The 20,477-nt window shown below is 40.5% G+C and overlaps 1 protein-coding gene across 3 annotated transcripts in view; it reads right to left on the bottom strand.

Moving 5' to 3' along the window:
• Positions 1 to 5,081: 5,081 nt before the first annotated feature.
• The window catches only part of babam2 (BRISC and BRCA1 A complex member 2), an 88,272-nt gene continuing 72,876 nt past the window's right edge, over positions 5,082 to 20,477 (bottom strand). For all 3 annotated transcript variants that reach the window (XM_034205953.1, XM_034205955.1, XM_034205954.1), the window contains 5 exons: positions 14,261 to 14,360; positions 7,697 to 7,767; positions 7,462 to 7,544; positions 7,196 to 7,349; positions 5,082 to 5,847 (listed from right to left, as the gene is read on the bottom strand). In XM_034205953.1, the coding sequence (XP_034061844.1) occupies positions 5,784 to 5,847; positions 7,196 to 7,349; positions 7,462 to 7,544; positions 7,697 to 7,767; positions 14,261 to 14,360 (472 nt within the window). In that variant the 3' untranslated portion in view covers positions 5,082 to 5,783. The remainder of the gene's footprint in view (positions 5,848 to 7,195; positions 7,350 to 7,461; positions 7,545 to 7,696; positions 7,768 to 14,260; positions 14,361 to 20,477) is intronic.

Below are 20,477 nucleotides of genomic sequence, written 5' to 3'. Positions count from 1 at the left end.
ATGCCCCTCCCTCTCACTGTCTAAGTGAATGGTGACTGTAAAAACTACACTGCGCATGCTCAGAGTATTGTCCTATTTAATGTGTGTGGCAAAAAAATAATGACCATAGGGGCATTGAGCTGCCATCCCCACCATACGTCATCTCACATCATTCAGAGCTGATTGGCTGTGCCGCGAAAAGTGTGGTGTGTGAAGAGGAGACGAGAGAGGTGCAGAGACGCGTCCTAAAACCAGGAAGTAAGCTGCGCATGGGTTCCCTCCACAAAAAAACTATGAGAATTCTCCATAGGATTTTAGAAAATAGCTCAAAATAAGATCTGTGGGAAACGTACCTGTTAGATACATGCACGTTTTGTTCAGCCGGATAATATCCACATGTCTACCCTACTTTTATCATTTTCGAATCATAAATCTATCGATTAGATTTATGATAGACTTTTGAAACTACAAGAAGATAAGGAGGACTTTTACAAAAAAGTAAGAGATTTTTGTCCAGAAGGATAGGCAAATGGACTTCATCTTCAAGTCAAGGTAAGACCGCAATTTTATGGAAAATGGGATCTTACTAAGAGAGAAAAATTCAATACTTAAATGATAAAATTACATTACTTTTGTTGAACTGTCTGTTTAAAATTAATTGAAGCATCAGACAACAAAAGCTTTTGAAAATAATATTATATTTTGATTTAGGTCAAAATATAATATTTGTAAACCTGAAGAGTCAGTGCCAGTGCCTCAGCAGCCATGAACCTCACTGCAGAAGCTTATAGACATGTACGTTTTTTGTGCCCCACCACTTTTGTACAGATAAAAACGCCACTGGGCAGGACCAAACCATTACATGTAAATAGAGGGGGGTGTACAGAGGCTTTGGGTAATTAACTTTTCGAAGAACAAAAGTGAAATGAATCGTAAGTTTAGTTAGTACATTATCAATATAACGCTATATTAATGTTAATTATTGGTGAAAGGTTACTTAAATATTTTTTCTTAATGTTCTAATAATGTTTGGGGCCCCTGTCAGTCACAGGCCCTTAGAATCGTCCTAACTTTTCACCCCCTTACGGCGCCCCTGCACACAGCGTTGAGATCAGTCTATCGTTGAGACCGAGACTGGCCAGGTAGAGACCGGTCTCAAGTCAGCATCGCTGCAGACTCGCTGTTTCATGGCTTGATAGCCCACTCCCCCTCCACACTCGTTGGTTTGGAACAGCACTTATGCCCCGGCCACAAGAGGACGAAAACGGCCGTTTGCGTTACTGTTTAGTGTCATATAGAGACCATTCGGCCACACGAGGACGACCGCATACGGCACTAAACGACTGAGGAAACGACAACGGGTCCCAAGGTGGATAGAACGGCATACGCAACGCTCTGGGGAGTCAAACGTCTCCGTGTGTGCGCCCTATACGAACATGTTCTGATAGTGATTGCGCAATAGCAATAGCCCCGCCTCTCCCCACCTCTGCTGCTCACCTCCGCGTACCCCGCGCCATTGCTGATGTGTTTCGCCACCAACAACAACAACAATGGCGGATCGCAGAGTTGCTATCGTGCTCCGGACGCTACTGACTATGCTACAGTTCTTTGTGCAACATCTACAGCAGACTTACACATCCGGAGGGGATCTTACTCGCTGCTTTTGTGGATATGTAATGCAGCTTCAGCGATCATTTTCTGATAATGATTGCGCAATAGCCCCGCCTCTCCCCACCTCTGCTGCTCACCCCCACGTCAAAGTAAACTGCACACTGAATTCAGATTATTTATCTTTCTCTCGATATGGACATAAACGCGAGTGAAGTCTAATCTGACAGGACGGAGACACCTCTCAAACTACCTAAACTAGTTATAAATATGTTTATTTTTACTGTCGGCCGGGTCACTCATTACTGGATCAGCTGCTGCATGAAACAGACACTGACGCTGTCCAAAGAGAGGGTGGAAAAAGAGAGGCTCCGTGTATTTATATAATTATATTATATAGAGTCGTTATTCATTTGTTTTAAAGCTCAATAACTAAGAAGACCTTTGACCGGCACTTTTATAATTTTGTCGGAAGGTTTAAACTTTAATTCACGTTGACTGGCGAAAAACTCTGCCCGGTTCCCTCGGCCCCCACCGCGGAGAATAAACAGAAGGGCAACCATGACAACCATGCTTCTTCGCTGCTTTTGTGGAGGAAGTTACAGCGCCACGTACAGGCTCCTGCATATGTACTGCAGCTTCTCCAGCGGTTGGAGCTAAACGGAGCGGTCTCGTGTGGGCAGACACTATCCGGATAACTATTGCGTGTGGACGGAAGCTTGTTTGCGATTGCGTTTGCGTTAATCCTAAGCGTTTAGCCGTTTTCGTCCTCGTGTGGCCGGGGTATAAATCAAAACTGAAGTTCACCAGCATTGAAAATCAATTGTTTTGAGAGCAAAGTCGTGATGTCTGGAGTTGCCTGTCAAGTTCAACTATTTATTGCTCATGCTCGTTAAAGACGCTACCCAGGGCCGCCCCTCCCTACAGGCCAATCACGCAGGCTGCATGGGGCCCCGCCTTGCGCAGGGGGCCCCGCCCAGAGGGCCTCAGCTGCTGTGCGCAGTTCTCCGCTCAGTTCTCCGCGCACCCCCCGCGAGAGTGAGAGTGAGAGGTGACAAGAGGAGCACGTCTGTAACCCGACACCGTTGCAATGAATCGACATCTGACCAATCACGGCTTTGATACGGCCACTAGTGCAGGTGAAGAGATGTCGGTGAAAAGACAGTTTCAGTCCGGCGCAAAAAACAAAACATGAAGAAACTAGCTCATCACTCGAAGGTGGGTTATTGTATGAGTCAAATGTACAACTTACGAATGTTGTATAAGTCAAATAGCCAATTGCCATCTTAAAACATCAGCTGCAATTCACGACATGAAGAAGGCAGTCTCTGCAGAGCATATAGGCTAATGGAGATGCAGTTATTTCCAGTATTCTTTATTTACCATTCATTCATTATGTTATCCCTTTTATCTGCTAATATACAGGAGGAAGAGTGATACTGTCTGTCTACTTGGCTTACATAACAGTTAAAGTTTACAGCCTAAAAAACATGGAGCATTTGTTCCCCTTTTATTCATTTTTATGTCAATTTGCACATTTCATGGTGATGCTCAGCCTCTCCCCTTAACTCCTAACAGTCATCATCATGTCAACCACAACACAGAGAAACACTGATAGAAATGTGTGTGTAGTTGTTGATACATTGCTGACAGAGGGAACTAGAATACAGATTTAAGAAATATCAGTTTTTGAGCATGTCATAAGCATGTTTTGTCTTGACTATATTACAACTATATTATAATAAAACAATATAGTATTTTTATTATTGAATTGATTATGATTATTAGTAGAAGTAGTTTATTTGCATTAATTATGTTTTTATCTTTTTGAGGCTAGTATTTGGCAGGAAATGCAAAATGCACCTGTAAACGCATACTGAGCGACATACATGCACATTTACCTCACTGTATAAAAAAGTAACCGTTGATAATAATAATAAACAGGAATTATATTTGCAAAGTAGCCTACTTTGTTTCCAAAAAAAAAAAGTTCACTCCTGTCGGTTGGGGGGGGGGGGCCTCATCTCACAATGTCGCTTGGGGCCCCAAGTTGGCCAGGGGCGGCCCTGACGCTACCCCTCCTCTGAACTCGCTCCATCTCAAACCACAAAAGTCCAAAATGAGAGAGGCTCGTCCCGCGGCTGACAGCAGAGACGTTCTGAAAGCAGGTCGGGAAAGGTTAGAGCAAGAAACATGGAGCGGGGCAGTGAAAAAGACAAAAAGAATCTTGCTTTTTAATTATTTTATTAGGAGCCTTGATGCTATTAAATGCCCCAGATACATTCACCCTATAGTTCTCAATTAGACTTGACAGTTGCTGCATTACCAACAGTAAATATAGCAAAAGGCTGCGCCTTAGGCCAGGAAGGACCCCTAAGTATGACCCTCATATTTAATGATGAAAACAAGCAAGCGCACACTCTGCCTCGCTCAAGCAAATGCATGCACACACACCCACACACACTGTGCTGTGGCTCCTTATTACACAAGCACATTAGGGGGCTGTAAAAGAACAGCATCTCTAGGGTCTATAAATGCATTACAGATAGTAAGGTGTAATCCTTTACATATTTTGACGGGGAGAGTTATTTTAGATTTAACAAGTAAGAAAGGACCGAAATATGAAGATTTTGTGTCCTGCTAAATAAAGTTCCCTTAAAAATGCAATTTATTTCCCAGAGCAGCGCCTTATTCAAACATATTTGTGTTCTTGGATATCCCTCGAGGATGGAGCCCTATGATTTGGTGTTCCCCTGACTTTGACCCAGCTAGCTCAAAATGTTCACCTATTTCTTTTATTTATTTCACCATATCTTAAGAAAAAAAGGCAATTTTGAAATGTTTTGGTTTCCAGACATTGACAATCCCTACAAGGAAACATCTCTTACAAACAGCATGTTGGTGATCTTTCTCCAAGAAGTGTAATACAACCAACCAACACTTTTTTTTATTTCATTCAACAAAGCATGTTTGCTCATGGCAGCTACAGTATAGCTTCACACTCACGTCATGCCAGAGTCGTGTCCCGGCAGCAGCATCTTCTCCAAATCAGAAGCTGGGTTTGCCAGCTAACTCATTAGTTTGATTGCAAATAACTAAATAAATATTTAGCCAGCGCAGCATTTACGAGACACATAAAGGAAACATTGGCAACTGCCATTGGTGAATGCCATTTTCAATGAAGAGGCTGATGGCAGTCACCAAAGCAAATATTGGCCATTACCAATGTGTCCGATAAAACGGTGCTTCACTGGTCCTATTTCACTCTTCCCAAGAAATGAAAGTGCTAGCAAGATAAAGATCATTAAGAAACGAGGCGTTGCTGCTTATGGAAACAGTACCGTTTTTGTACCGTTAAAATCAACAATAGTTTGAGATTAGATCAAAACAAGTGTCAAATGGCAAAGATGTTTCCAGGGTATAAAAGAAGTGAGATTTTTTTCAATGATAGAAAACCAGACCACACAGAGCAAGAACAAAACAATGACACATGGTCAGGGGAAACAGAAATCTTTACTGGATGAGATTTTTACCTTCAGTAGTTTACAGTATTGTCAATCTTCACAGGGCTTTATACAGTCAAATAGAACAGACAGACAATTAAAAGGCAACACTTATTTTGAGGTTTTTCTAACGTCAACAGTGGCGCCGTACCTAACAATGGTTAAGACCATCAAACAGGAAAACAAAGGCATTTTGCGTCATCACTGCAGCTCTGATTTGCATGTAGTTACAGTTTACATATTGTTTACATATCAGCAAAAGTCTCTCACAGCACGGCAGCGAGTTTTGTGAGCACGGCCTGATCCCACACAATTGTTAAATGTGATGTAATGTTTGTTTTTGCTATTCTCACTTAATCTCTTGTACCTGGATCATAAATTCACTTTTTCCAGGTACTTCATTTTGTTCTAGTATGTTGCAGTGACTGGACTTGTCTTTGGAAATCTTCACAAGTGTCTTTTAACTAAACAAAAATAACAAGTGAATAAAACGAGGCAACCATTTCAAGGTCAGACTATGTAAAATTCACAGAGCCATTCTCACCGTACTGTTGCAGTACTGCACATTTCACAAATGTAAGTCTGTGCATACTTAAACACAGGTACACAATGGCGTGCTCGAACAAACACACACACCCACACACTTACATTCACACAGGCAACTCTCCAGGCATGTCATTAAGCTAGAGAGTATTAGAGTTTCCCGTTGGCAAAGGCTCCCTCTTGGAACTGAGGGATGAAGCTCTTGAAGTACGCCCTGTTTAGAGAGAGAGCAGAAAGAGAGATATTGAAAAAAAACCCATCAAAATGTGACAATAATTGTGCTTCAAAGCAGTTGGGTCAGTCCCAGCCGTGGCGTGTAACAAAGTGCAGATGAAAGGCAGAATGTGTTTACTTGTTACGATTTCAACTGTGCAAGAGATGTGTACGCTCTGTGTTCCTCAGAGAAAAACACATAAGACAAAACTCAACCGCAAGTTCAAAAAACCCTCAAACCAGCAGACTGAGGAATTTAGCCACAGGTGGTGCGTTTAAGTGGGTGTGTGTGATCGTGTCAGGTTAGACTTCAAGGAAATTGTTCAATATTTTTGGAAAATGCTCTTGCCAAGAGTTAGATCACTCAAAGATCTCTGGGTTCAATATGTTGGTTAGCTTAGCTTAGCATCAAGACTGGAAGTAGGAGGACTCAGATAGTTTGACTCTGTCCAAAGGTGTACAATTGTGCCTACTACTTATAGAGGTTTAATGAGGCTAACAAAAGAGGTAGCTTTTTCTAGCCGTCTGATGCCCTGTAAGTAGCTTAGCATCTCGACTTGATGATGGAGGGCTAAGCTAGCCTGACTGTCCAAATGTGTCAACATCTGTCTACTACTTATTTCTAGTTTTATGGGGAATGAACAGATAAATAGATAGATTTCTAGCTGGCTAAAAAAACAGCTGGCTTTGTTAGTAGTTTTCTAAACAGTTAGCAATAACAGCTAATAATGACACCTCATTTCTTTGTTCTGACTCAGAGACAGAAGATAACAAATATGTTTGTGTCTCTGATTTTTGGAAATATTTGAAAATAAGACTCCGGTAAAAAAATACTGTTTTCCTTGAAACATTATTAGCTGAGCCTGTTGTAGTCAAACTCAGGCTGTAACAGATGGTAATCCAGAGAGGTTTGTCGATTTGTTGGTGGAGACATAGAAATGCACTAAGATAAACAAATGAGTAAAAACAGAAGTACACAGATGAAGAAAACTGATTATGTATTGCCTTCTGCACCTTTTCACTCACATCTTTCAAATATGTACAGCTGTTATTAACCTTTGCCATGCAAAAGCAAACACTTCTCAGGCAGCAGCCGACGCCTATAGATTTACTCCTATGGGATCATACCAGGTTATGTTTATCGTAGGTGGAATAAAATCCACAAACAAAACAAAAGGGGCTGGGTGTAGGCAATGAAGCCCTATTGTACCATAAATCTAATGCACATCATACATGCTATTTAAAATAACTGTCTCGTATGACCTCTCTGTGCAACATTGTTTTAGGTTTAAAAATCTTTAAAAAATCAAGTAGAATTTTGAGGATTTAATGAGACAAAATATACTCACTTGGCCCTCTTTGCCATTTCATTGCCATCCCAGCGAGGGCTGTAGGGATATGACTTCTGCACCTGAGAATAGAGCTGTCCGCTGTTCGTGAAGTGGTACACAGACTGGAAGGTGAGGGTGGGCTGGTCCCTGGGGAAGTACAGTGGGAGATCCACTACGAGGAGCAGAGGGACAGAGAGAGAAGTAGTAAGAGTGAGTAAGGTCGCTGAATCCAATTCGAGCCACGGGAGATCAGAAACAGACTCCAGTATGAATGTGTTTCCTACCATGTACTAGGAAGCAAAAGTCCTTCCACATTAGTAGAAGGGTCAGTTTTGTGAATCCCACTGCATCATACTCGACGACACCCCTGTAATACACACATATTAATTTCTCACTGAGTCTTATTTTATAGCAACAATATTTCCTTGTAAAAGACAGGGTCAGTGAGTAAATGAATGGCTGCTGAACACATGCTGTGGTGACTTCAGTGGAGGATGTGGTCCTCTGCAGCTGACTCACATTCCAAAGTGGCTGAGGAAGGCAGCGATGTACTCTCTCCGCTTGTGATAGCCCTGGATGATATACTGCACCTAGAGGGAACAACGGGAAAGGTATCTTTGTTTTTAAATTGGAATTGCAGCCTGTTCACTCAAATCTACATTGAAACGCACAACATGTGGAATTCTGCCACTAACGGTGTCTCAATCCAACGATAACCAAAGACTCAGTTTGGTGGCGTCCATTGCTTTTTAGTTTTTTCCTTTATTGTTCATTGTTCAAGAGGTTTCTACTGGAAGCCAAATTATCCGGAGTTATCATTCTCTCCAAAACAAACAGACAAGGTTATCAAAGCCGGTTAAAACTCTTAATGTTTGACATCAGTATTTCTCCGATGCAGTCTGGCTGACGCGAACACTTGAACAGTTTGTTTATCTGAAACTCAAGAACCAAATGCTGTTGAGTGAAATTCTTCATCTGGTTAAAATACATAGTTAAAAACAACAAAGACCGTACAAATGTTGCGTAAAACTGGAAGTAATAGCCACAATGCTAATACAATAATAAAGGGACTACATCGCCAATACAGGATACACAATGAAACCAGAATAAAAAAGACCGTATCGATCTTGATCTAAAGACACAATTACAAAATTGATGGAAACATTTGTTAGAATATAAAATAACAAAATAAATATATAGTGTAAGTTTTTTTTACATTATTATCTTGATATTCAGGTCAAACCAAGAGACACATATCTGTTGAACCTCAGAGAAGTCGCTGTAAAACGTTGGCAGATATTTGTTTTATGGTTATGAAAGAAGTTCCAAAGAAGTTGCTCCAGTTGGGCCAAAAGCCAAATAATTAAGATACTATTGTGCATTCAAATCTACCCGGCGACACACCCAGAACTAAGATTGCACTGTAGATGAATATGTGCCAAAGGTCTATCCTTTGTTGCACTATGTATCCATGGGGATTCCACACAGATTAATACCATTCTGTTTATATACATTTGTCAGCATTTGGTCCATCAATTTGTAAAGATTTTAACACAATTTGATATTGTTTTATTGGTAGAAAGTGACGAAAGACATCAGCAGAAGGGGAGGTGACTGTTTTTATTACATGATTATGGGTCTTCGCCTGGAAGAATTCCCCTGCAGCAACAGCACTTATGCAAACCAGACAAGAATATTGTTTTCAATCTCATCAAATGCATCCCCCTTTTTCCCCCTTCAGCCTTTTACACATGGTTTCAGGGTCGGTCTTGCCCTGAATTAGGCCATTTAGAGCCAGAGCTAACTCAGTGTGTGCCTGAGAGCAAATGTACATACTCGCTGAGAGGTTTTCTGAAAGAACCTACCCAGAATGTAAACAATGGCTCGGCCTGTACAGAGATTAAGAGAGGTGAACTTTTTAATGCTTGCTTTCACTTTAAAACCAAACGGCTGAGAGCACAAAAGTAGAATTACATGCAATTTTTGTATAGGCACATTTAAATGTCACAGTACAAAGTACAAAGTCTTTAGCTTACCACTTGACAGCCAAATAAGCTGGTGTTAACAGCTCTACCATAGAGTCTGTCAAATGCAACAAGAAAAGACTGTCTGCTCAAGGTACTGTGTTCCATTTGTATGCCTTTCTCCATTTCAGTCAACGTCTACATTGAGGTTTTATGTAATTTTTTAAAATCTCAACAAAAGACAGGCAACCTTTCAGAACTATGTGTATTTTTTGAAACTGTGTGCATCTCATTAGAAAAGGGCAAACACACTGTTAGGCTTTTATTAAGGTTGATTGTCTTTGTAGTACACAAGTCTAACTGCCCAAAGCAACTGATACTTATCAGCCATGGTATTATGAACATACTAAAACATGGCACCAGCTGGCTCAAAAGCATGTACAACAACCACCAATGAGCAAGTTCGTGGACCATCAATCCAAGAAGAAGGTTCTCCTCTTGTCAGATCATAACTGTGTTTTGACGGGTGTGATTAAGTATTATCTTTAAGTCCAAAGAGGAGAAGCTAAGGGCTTTGGTTGACTGTTGAGCATCCTGGGCAGGTGAGAAGGCATGCAGTCAGCCAGCCAGCCATGAAGGTGACCTCTTCCATTCACCTAGCAAGACTTAGCACCATGGCTATAAACATGGGTAATGCTGAAACACCCGAACAATGAAAGAGCCCTACAGCAGAATTCCCTCAGTGTTCAAATTAGACATACATTTCCACTACAAATAGCAATAGACTATTATTTTTCTGTTTTCAAGTTGGATGAGTTTTATTTTCTGTCAAGTTTGATTAATATTTATATATGATCAGCAGCAAGCTAACATGACTGTTTCTGTCAATGGAATCTAGTAGCTTTAAAGAGAGTATATTACATGTATGTTTTGTACATTAATAAATTATATAAATCGCTCAAATCCCTGTCGTTTCACTACAATAGTTTGTTAAAAAGTATTCTGGATCATCATGTATGTTTTTACTTCACACTTGCCAGGTGTTTTGCTGGGAATCCAAGTTAGTGTGTACAGTATTGGAAGGATACAACTTGAACGGCATGCTGGGTAAACCTTGCTCTTCAGCCAAATGATGCGTTGCTTGAGAATACACTAGCATCGGTAGGGAATGCAGATATGTTACAGCATGTGTATGTTGTGTTTTGCTTGAAGTGCAACGTGGAGTGTAACGTTATTCGGCACGCACTTGTTTCAACAATACGTCATCTAATGAAGGAAGGGTTTTAGTGCCTTCCACTTCCTTTAAGCAGCAATAGAAGAGGAAATGATTTATAAAGGATGCACATTTGTAAAGAAGTGCAGTTTCACAGTTCAGATATCTGCAGGTACAGATAAACTGAGCCTCTGCTCCGTCAATGCAAGAATAATGTAATGGGAGTGCCAGCGCATCTATAATGCATGAGAAAAGTCTGTATTGCTGATATTGATGATTTGAGCCCGCTCTTAGCATGTGTAAAACTGTGTGGCTCATGCAGGGAAAGGACAGATCATGAATACAGCTAGAGACAGCACTGCCTTCCTGCTGCATGGTTGTGATTACTCATCAACCATGTATGAATGACGGAATTCTTTTTGAAAGAGGAAAGTGGTAATCTGTGATACGCTCAGTTGTGTGTGTGTGTGACGGGTCTCATATCTGCAAGAGCTCTTAAACAAGGGCGCACATTGTGACTCAGCATCGTGTTCAATTATGTTTACATGGGACAGTGGAGGCGGCAATTGAGCTTTCTCACAGGCTGCAAGGCCACATACTCAATAAGCTGTTTATCTAGTAACACTGTGTGTGTAGAGGGTGGGGGTCTGTTTCAAGGCAACTGCAGTTCACTGAACTCTCACCCCTATACTGAGAAAAAGGATTTCCCTCCCCCGCTGGCACTGGGAGTTGAAGCAAAGTGTTTTTATTGGCTGCCTGGAGCTTTGAGTGACGCAAGACAGGTGATGCCGCTCCGCAGGTATTCAAACCGGCTGCATCCATGACTTGCCCCGCTCAACCATTTGTTGTGTGAGTGCATGTGTCTGTGGGGAGGGTGATGCAATAGCGCCGGAAGTGCTTCATGCTGTGTGATTACTAAATCTCTTCTCTGTTTCTGTCACTCACGCACTCACACCACCCCCTGCTTTCACATTATAAAGAGGGACCGATCTGATGTCTGACTACATTTTAAAAATGTTATGTCTTTTGTTTGTCTGATAAGATCCACATCAAAATATGAATACAATAGGAATATCATAATGGATACACATTTTGTTTTATTGATTTGACTGTAGAGATGAATCCTTCTATTACTTCATGCGATTTGCCATATAGCGCAATTACTGGGGGCAGTACTAAAAGAGGTGAAAAGTACCCTTTTCCTTTTTAGAACAGGGTATCCTGTTCAGGAATCCTGAAGTCAAATGTAATACCTATTAAGACCTTTTTTAAGACCCTTTCCATACATTTTAAGACCTCATCGCCACTTGGAGTTTTAACTCTCACATTGACTATACAGTATTGATTGTCCTTCCTCCTTATCTTCCAACCATTTGGACACAAACTTGCATTTCCCCATAACGATGTTGTTTAACAACCGGCGTAAACGGACCTTCGCGCTATCAAGCAGTGAGCGTGCGATGTCCTGTTCAGATGACGTCAAATCCAACGGGATGCCATAAATAAACTACACAGAATCACACTACACACCTACGCAATGATTACATTCAGGCAGACTGTAGAATACAACCGCTTTGGACCATTTATATACTACAACATGTAAAACCTTGGAAAATGCCGTTTAATACTTTTTAATAGCCTTAATTTTCGCTAAATTGATTTATCAACTTTTAATACTTTTTAAGACACCCTGGTAGAAAGTTCAAATGTATTGTTTATCTGTTATTACTGATTTGCAAGGGATGGATTTTAAAGAGAAGTGTTATAACGTGTAAGGGATTGGGGGAAGGTGGTGGCGAAGTCCATAGGGACTTGGCTTGGCAACTGGAAGGTCACCAGTTCAAGTCCCGGAAAGACCAAGTGCTACCGGGTGTCCCTGAGCAAGGCACCGTTCCCTACACTGCTCCCCGGGCGCCGTTCATAATGGCAGCCCACTGCTCCTAACACTAGGATGGGTCAAATGCAGAGAAACTGTTTCGTTACATAGTACCTGTACTACGTAATGACAATAAGTTCAATCTTCTAATCTTCTTCTTCAATTTAGACTCTTAGCCTTTATGTTAGAAGCATTTTTATCACTAATTCCAAGTAAAAACATGTTCTACCAGACCTTGTTGACTTATCTGTTGGCAAGAGCACCTAGAAAGCTAAAATCCAAGATCAGAATGTAAAACACCATTGAGACTTTTAAATTGAAAATCTTTTTCCACTTGCAGTCTCTTTATTGGTAAGGTGTCTGTCTACTTAGTAAGAAGGATGCCAGCATCGAGAAAATACCAGCTAAACATTGAAATATTAGATGTGATTGATTATTATCTCAATAATGTATCTGGGTTCAGGTGTGAAGTGAGCCCTTGTTAATCCACTACAGTATAAGACAAATGTATAGACCCAGAACCCACAGTATAACACAACTATACATTTGATTTGACTGCTTTCATTATTAATTCCTCTCTGCTTCTCTCTCATAGGCCAATAACTACCAGACTAATACTATCATTTCAAAAAAGCACTAACCATTAAGGATGATTTCATTTAAATTGATTGAAAGCAGCTAATTCTTGGCCTTCTGTGCGTTGACCACATACTGTAGTGTATGTACATAGGCAATGCCTGTAAACCCCTCAGGGCCAATCAGCATGGAGCTAATGTTAATTTTTGAATGATGCATATGCTAGCTTATTTAATAGAGGAGTGTCCCTGTAATTACACAGTTGTAACGGACTGTCTGTTTTATTGCGTAATTATAAAAAAAATGTAACTGACACAGCTTTAACATGCTTTCAACTGTTCCTCTCATGGATGGTATGTGGAGGGAGCGGTACAGACACTGCTCAACTGAAACTCCCAGAGAGATGGAGGTCAGGCAGGGACACCCTGAGTATGCTGGTCTCAGGCCAGGTACACATAAATAGATGGAGGGTATATGTGTGTGTAGCGGGGGATGGGCATTTCTCCTGAGGGAAATGGCATTACATGGCATCTACACTGCATATCTACCTGTCAACCTGCGGAGGCCAAGCAGCGCTCCGACGACCGGTGGAGGACGGCCAGCACGCCCACGCCGGCAGATGCCAGACACTTGTGCATGAGTGCCCATACACACATTAACACACACGCATACAGCTTGAGACATAACTCAGTGGACACAGGCTTTGCTGTACCAAACTTACAAATATGCAATAAATGCACACAGAAATAAAGAGAGAGAGAGAGAGATCTTGCGCTTTACTAAAATAGATATTAAGGGTAAGGGATGAACCATACTGGATTTGTATCAATATCATATATGTTGATATGTTTTGACTTTATCTCCTGTAATGGAATAGGGCTGCAACTAATAATTGATTTAAAAATATCAGCTAACATTTAAAAAAAATGTCTATCCCAGTTTTTCAATGTCCAAGTTCATGTCTTTAAATGTCTCGCTTTCACAGTGCCATCCCAAAGATATTCAGAGAAAAGCAGGAAATGTCCATATTCAAGAGGCTGAAATAAATACTTTAACATTGAAAAGTACTTAAATGATAAATCGATTCTAAAAAATATTGGCAACTATTTTGTATTTTTATTGACGACTCATTTTTGCCGCTCTATAGTGAAATGAACATATGTTTGTGCCTAATGTTATCATGGTGGATAACTGGCAGATGCAGACATAAGGTAAGAATATTTTTAAGATGTGCACATTTATGTGAAAAAAAAATTAAGAAAACTACTACTTACTTCAAGCAAAACACATTACATACACATGCTACTATTTATGTAACGTATAGGCCTGTCATATGAGAGGAAATATTTCTTTCTTGACAGTATATTTTAATACCTTTTTTGCCAATACCGATCACATGTCCATATCATTGTGAATCCCTGGCGACAAATAATGCAGTAAAAGTAAAGTTTGACCTTGTTGTTGAGTAACTGGCACACTTGAGGGACGTAGTCAATTAGGCATCCTCCACTGGGGAATGCTGGGATATGGAGTGCTGAGGATCCTCCCAGAGCACTGAGTGAATACAAAAAAGGAAAAACATTTTTAGCCCGTAAATACACACACTTAGATTACACAGCACATACACATAAGTAGGATGTTCTCTGTGCCACCACAACAATATTTAGCACAGTTTGAGACTTTGTGTGATTACCTGACTTAATGAAAATGTCTGTAAACAGATCAAAACCAACACTGAGTGCATTAGTAGGCTGCCGTCTCCTGAAGTTGTGGAATTAGGAAATAAAGGGGTGACTCATGCCCGTGGCATCCTCCTCATTCTCCTTCACTTGTTCGGTTATTCTTTTGACATCCTCCTGATTCCATCCTGCAGCACAGCTCCATTAGTGATTAGTGCATGCTTGTTTAATCAGGAAATCTGCTGCTGCAGCTCCCTAATGACTAACCAACCGAAGCAGTCACTCCCGCCTTTTTTCCCCCTGATGTGGGCAAAAACAGAGGGAATACCCTGAGGATAGGTTAAAGGTCTTAAGGAACCGCTTATTGGCTTTTAATGCTCATTTAAAAGACACATAGAGGAGGGTTCCTTCCGCCGCTTTCTATTTTTATTTCATTCTTCGTTATGGGAGGACACTCGGAGGGAATTTATAAATGCTGTTGTGTTATTTAAAAAGCATTGCTGGAGTGGATGAACGCCGCTTACCGGGTTAAGCATGTATGATGCATGGAAATAGCCCGAATCATGAACATTATGTCAAATGTCAAAGATCACACAGAGTACATGTTGAGATGCAGCCCCAGGGGGTTGTTCGTAGCTTGATCAGAAAGGCTCTGATGAGAAGATGTTAATAATGTATGTAAAGGTAAAACACAACAGTGAGTCACTGACCGAGGCCACGACCCCCCTATTCCATCATCCCAGAGCAAAGTCAGTCAAGAATGAAAGCGAAAGAGAAGGTTTTCCCCATCTCCATGCTTAGTAGTTGTTTTTTAAAAATGGAAACAGATAATCAGTTGAAAATCATGTATCAATAGTCACTAATGTGTACAGTAAATAAATGTTCAATGAGAACAGCGAAAATCAGCATAACTGGAAGTCAAACTAAACTAAGTTGTTTAACATTGTTTTATGCTATAGGCAGCCAAAAAAGCCATGAGGGGCTACATATGGAAAGACAAATAAAGTGGTATTGCAGTGGTATTATTGCAGTGGGATGGAGATTGTGATGTTTCCAACAATTTCACAAATTGGGATCAATAAAGAACCATCTTATCTTATCTTATGTTGATTGCAGTTAAAAATGTCAGGAAATTGAGATAGACATTTAAGTATAAATGCGGTCAACAGAAACATTTCTCTCACTCACCCCCCCATCTCTTCCATACAAAATCAAAGTGAGCAGGTGGATGCAACCAGGTTAAAACCCCTATCCTAACTCCACCCAAGATTCAGTGCACGCGCACATCCGATAATGAGTGAAGAATATCACATAATAGATAAAAACACAGCAACCTTACATGTGGTTGTGTCAGTCAAGATTTGGAGGCCTTTTTTGATCCATATTGATATGTAGATAACAATAATTGTGTAAACCTTATTTTTTTTCAATGTAAAATAGAGAGCTAAGAACCTTTAACATTAAGCTGTAGGATCATATCAATTCCCATCTGATGTCTTCTCAAAAGAGGGGGTGTGGCATATAAAAGGTATTATTTCTAATAGGTACAGTTTCAGTCAAATTAAAACATATTACCAATATTCTAAAAATAAAATAAACAAGAGCTTTTTCAAAGAATAACAACCAGGAATCAGTAGATATTTATTGAAGTTGTACGTCAAAACTAATTGCATCGCTGCAGGGAGGAGGACAGGCGTTCTGCTGGAAACTTTTTAGCTGCTGATTTATGTGAGAAGTTCAGAGAATTGCACAATGTTCCAAAGAAAGGTTGTGGGAGTTGTAAAGAGGGAGGTGGAGCATCATGTGCTCCACCTGTCATTACCAAAACCACAAATATTTAGAAAAAAAGGATGTCTTAACAAGGGTCAGGAAAAAGTCAACAATGACTGGATTTTTTGAGTTTTGACCCACCTTAGAGCTGTAATTCAGAATAACTTAGACATATTTTCTTTTTCTGTGAGAAGCAGCTGCTTTCTTATAATCTGAGTATTAACCACGTTTAAAGAGGGGTCCTTTTATGCTCATTTTCAGGTTAAACATTTGTATTTTATACCTCTACTGTGGCATGTTATTGTTCTCATATGCCTGTGCTGGAGCACCTCCTTTCACCCTCTGTCTGAAACCAGAGCCTAGTCTGCTCTGATGTCCCGCCCCGTAGCGTATCACGTACAATGTGGCCCAATCCCAAACCACGCCCTACCCCTACACACTCCCCCTCCGTGACGGAGTGAACTCCGTGGAGTGACACTCTCAGCTTAATGAGGCTCCCTCCTGTCAGATGGAGGGAGTAAATACAGCGGCAAGCTTTGGGACAAACTCTCCTCTCTCCGGCAGAAACAGGAAATGCTGTAACTGTATGTAACAACGGTTTCAATTCAGCATCTCTTTGACAACATTTTAAAATTAATAACTAAAATAAAACTCCAAACATCTTTCATTGTGTTTCAAAGCTCTTTTAGTTTTCAACCTGATGTTTATAAGCTTCTTAGTTTTTGCAACAGTCTGTAAATATACACAACTTTATAATAACATGCACACATTTACCTTTTTCTAGACTAAACACAGGTATATGATAAGTAAAAAAAAATGAGGTTATCATGAGGTTGTTAACATCGCAGTTTATCAGTGAATGTTTAATGGAACTACTTGTTAACAGCTTGTTTCCTGACGGACACACACAGCGTTGAGACCGGCCAGCACCGCTGCAGACTCGCTGTTTGAGGGCTTGATAGCCCACTCCCCCTCCACACCCGTTGGTTTGGAACAGCACTTAATGTGGCGGACCCTCCGCGCGAACGGAGGGGTAGTGTGTAGGGGGCGGTTTGGGATTGGGCCTGTGTTGGAGTGCTAGCCAGAAGCGTTACGTAGTGATGTCACAATGAGTCCAATGGAGGCATTTCAGGGATTTTAGCCTTTGCAGACCATTTACTTGCACAAAAAAAATACATAACACACTACAGGAAAGGGATAAACCAAAAAAGCACAATAGGGCCTCTTTAAATGAACTAGAGAATCACACTCTGAGATACCTTAAAAGCTTTTAATCCAGATCACTGATTTAAATGTTCTCTCTTTGTGAAAATGATACTTTGAATATTAATATGTTCCTAATCACAGAGAAGCCATGCAAACTGTCAGGAATCCGTTCCCATTGTCACAATCCTTTCCTCCAGAACTCCAAAGCCACCATTTACAGTAGGCTTTGTGCACATAATTAGCATTAGCTTGTGCATTTCACCTCGCACCAACAAACGGCCGATTGAAAAACGCTCGCAGCGATGAGCAGAGGAGCTTTTGAAAATGAAAATCTCAATGATGTCCATCTATCCTCCCACAAATCTAAGAATAGTTCCGTATCATTCAGATGGAAATGCAGACCGAGGCACTAAATAGATGGTGGTGTTCGTCACTTGTGTGTGTCAACCGCAAGCATGTGAACAAATGTAATGCAATTTGGTTTTCTATGGTTTGGCGTCGTGAACACTGCATAGAGAATGACTAGACACCAGACTATTGCGCTGTACAGTATCTGACAAAGGGTCTGAGAACGACTAAAACAGTTGTTCCCTTTTGGTGTAGTCTTATATTGGCGCGTTTCCACTGCAGGCCTCGCTCGGCCTCGCTCGGTTTGGTTAGGCCTTATTAGGCCCGGCTCACTTTAATGCTGCGCTTCCATTACAGTTTAGGAACTGGGGTAGTTACTATAGTAACGCAGTGTAGGCGGAGCCGTGACGTCATCTTCAATGAGAGCCCCAGAAAAACAACACAGCCGTTAGCTCTTAGCACTCAGAGCTCACAGCTCTTCATATCTGTTCAGAAACTAGACAAAAGTTAAACAAGTACAAACCACAGACTGCCTGTGTCATGGCGAATACAGTCGCTGGTTTATTTATGTCTGTATAGGCCGTTGTTGTGAGTGTGGACGGTCGAAGCATATAACGTTAGCTTAGCCAAGCTCCATTTAGAAAACACGCATTTTAAAAGGATTTTTTGCCTGCCGTCTGTCTGCAGACTTGTCAAAGCATTAATTCATGGTTTTTACTAACCGGTATCAGTATGTTGTTACTTCGGCATCATTTTGAAACGTGTATTACAATTAAATCACGGTCAAATATGTTCATCTTGTTGTAGTTGTAGCCCCCTTGCCAGCGATTCTCTCTCTAGTTTAGCATACTCAGCCCGACTCAGCCTGGTTGTTCCTGGCCCTAGAACCACGATTTAGTCGGGCCAGAAAAAAGGTGAAAAAGTAGCCCCGGGCCAAAACTAGGCCAAGTGGAAGCGCAACCAAAAACGGGCCCCGCAAGGCTCGGCACGCTTAAAGCGAGCTACCCGCTGCAGTGGAAACGCGCCATTAGTGTCCAAATGTATTGCAGACATCAGGCCATGTATAGACCAACCTCACATCATTAAGTGTTTTTGCCTGAAATGCCTCATTTGGACTCCTTTGTTTTGTTCCTTCTTTTGGCAAGTGCTCTAACACATTAAATGTGATCTTTTAGGTTGACCAGCTAACCAATCAGAGCAGACTGGGCTCTGGTTTCAGACAGAGGGTGAAAAGAGGAAATATGAACCTGAAAATGAGCGTAATAGGGCCTCCTTAAAGCCTTGCTATTGCAGTTGTACCCATTTCATGTTAAATCCATTGTTAAAGCAAAACATGCAAACAGGTCTTATTAAAAAGGCAATAAAATATGTGACATTTTCAGCGGGGCACTACACTTTTTTATGTGGTCACATTTACAACAATGGTTAATCAATTCTGTTTCGTCGTTTTTATCCTTGGGCTACTTGTTGTTTAAAGTTGCAAGTTTTAGTGACTTTGATTTCTAGTCCTAACATACAGTATTTTGGTTTATCTGTTAACACTTTTATACAAAGGTTAAGTTTGTAGTGCCTTATAATCACATAAAACTATTTATGAACTCTCAAAGTCATGTATATCAACTTATAAAGCAGTTTATAAAGTATGATAGTGGTGGACATAATGCATTTTAGGTTCAGCGTTGATAATGAGTTATATCTGCATGCCAACAGTAATTTTGAAGGCTGAATATAAGTCACCACTTGCAACACTTTAATGCGTTATTATTAATATTTACAAGGGGTTTTAAACTCTTTAAATGCATTATATTGTATTATGAGTGTGCTTTAATATGAATTATAGACCTGACCTTAATATGCTGTGTAACCCACTGTTCTTAAACAAGAAGGGCACGTTCTCAGCCTCCACCTTGAACGAACCCAATGAGCTCAACTGAAAAATGCTGACAGAAGAAAATATCTCTTGAACATGAGCCAAGTTTGCCTGCGGGAGGCTGTATACCTTTAACCGTGGTGCCAACATGAAAATTAAACATTTGACAGGCTTCACCTTAACTCAAGGTCACACTGAAAGGGAATTAGGCAGCAAGTAAAATATGCGAACCGTCATCCTATATTTAAAGACTTATGACAATTCACAACCATGAAACAGGATTGTGTAAACAAATGAAAATACATGGGTGTAAAGAGTTAGTATTGAACTTATATAAAGTTGTAGGACTCTCACAAAACAATTAATAAAAGGAATGATCAAAATAAATGCAGTTGAGGGAGAGATATCCTGACTTCCTATACGAAGGATTTTTGACACCTGCCTTGTAAATGAGCATGTCTTTCAAACTCAACATCCCTTGTTTGTAAGGCACATTTTCTGTTAACAATTTCTAGTCTCAATAACCCAGAGAAAAGTTCATCTTGATGACACCATCAGGTATTTTTTAGCGTTTTCACAGACCTTTAAGTGTAACATCAGTTGAGTTCCCTCTTACTTGTGAATTGCTGTGGGTGATAAAGTTAAGAAAACCGTTTTAAAAGTGACACATTTGAATCTGCAGAGGTAATGTTAACACATTTATTTTTGAACTTATTTTAAGATGACTTAAATACAGACAATGTTACCTCATGTTTTTAGTTAAAAAGTATTGAATACCCTACAAATACTGAAGCGGGC

This window comes from Gymnodraco acuticeps, unplaced genomic scaffold, assembly GCF_902827175.1.
Source record: "Gymnodraco acuticeps unplaced genomic scaffold, fGymAcu1.1, whole genome shotgun sequence".
NCBI classification, from domain to species: domain Eukaryota; kingdom Metazoa; phylum Chordata; class Actinopteri; order Perciformes; family Bathydraconidae; genus Gymnodraco; species Gymnodraco acuticeps.
Note: the sequence above shows the minus strand (reverse complement) of the source record. Positions and strands in the feature narration are given on the sequence as shown.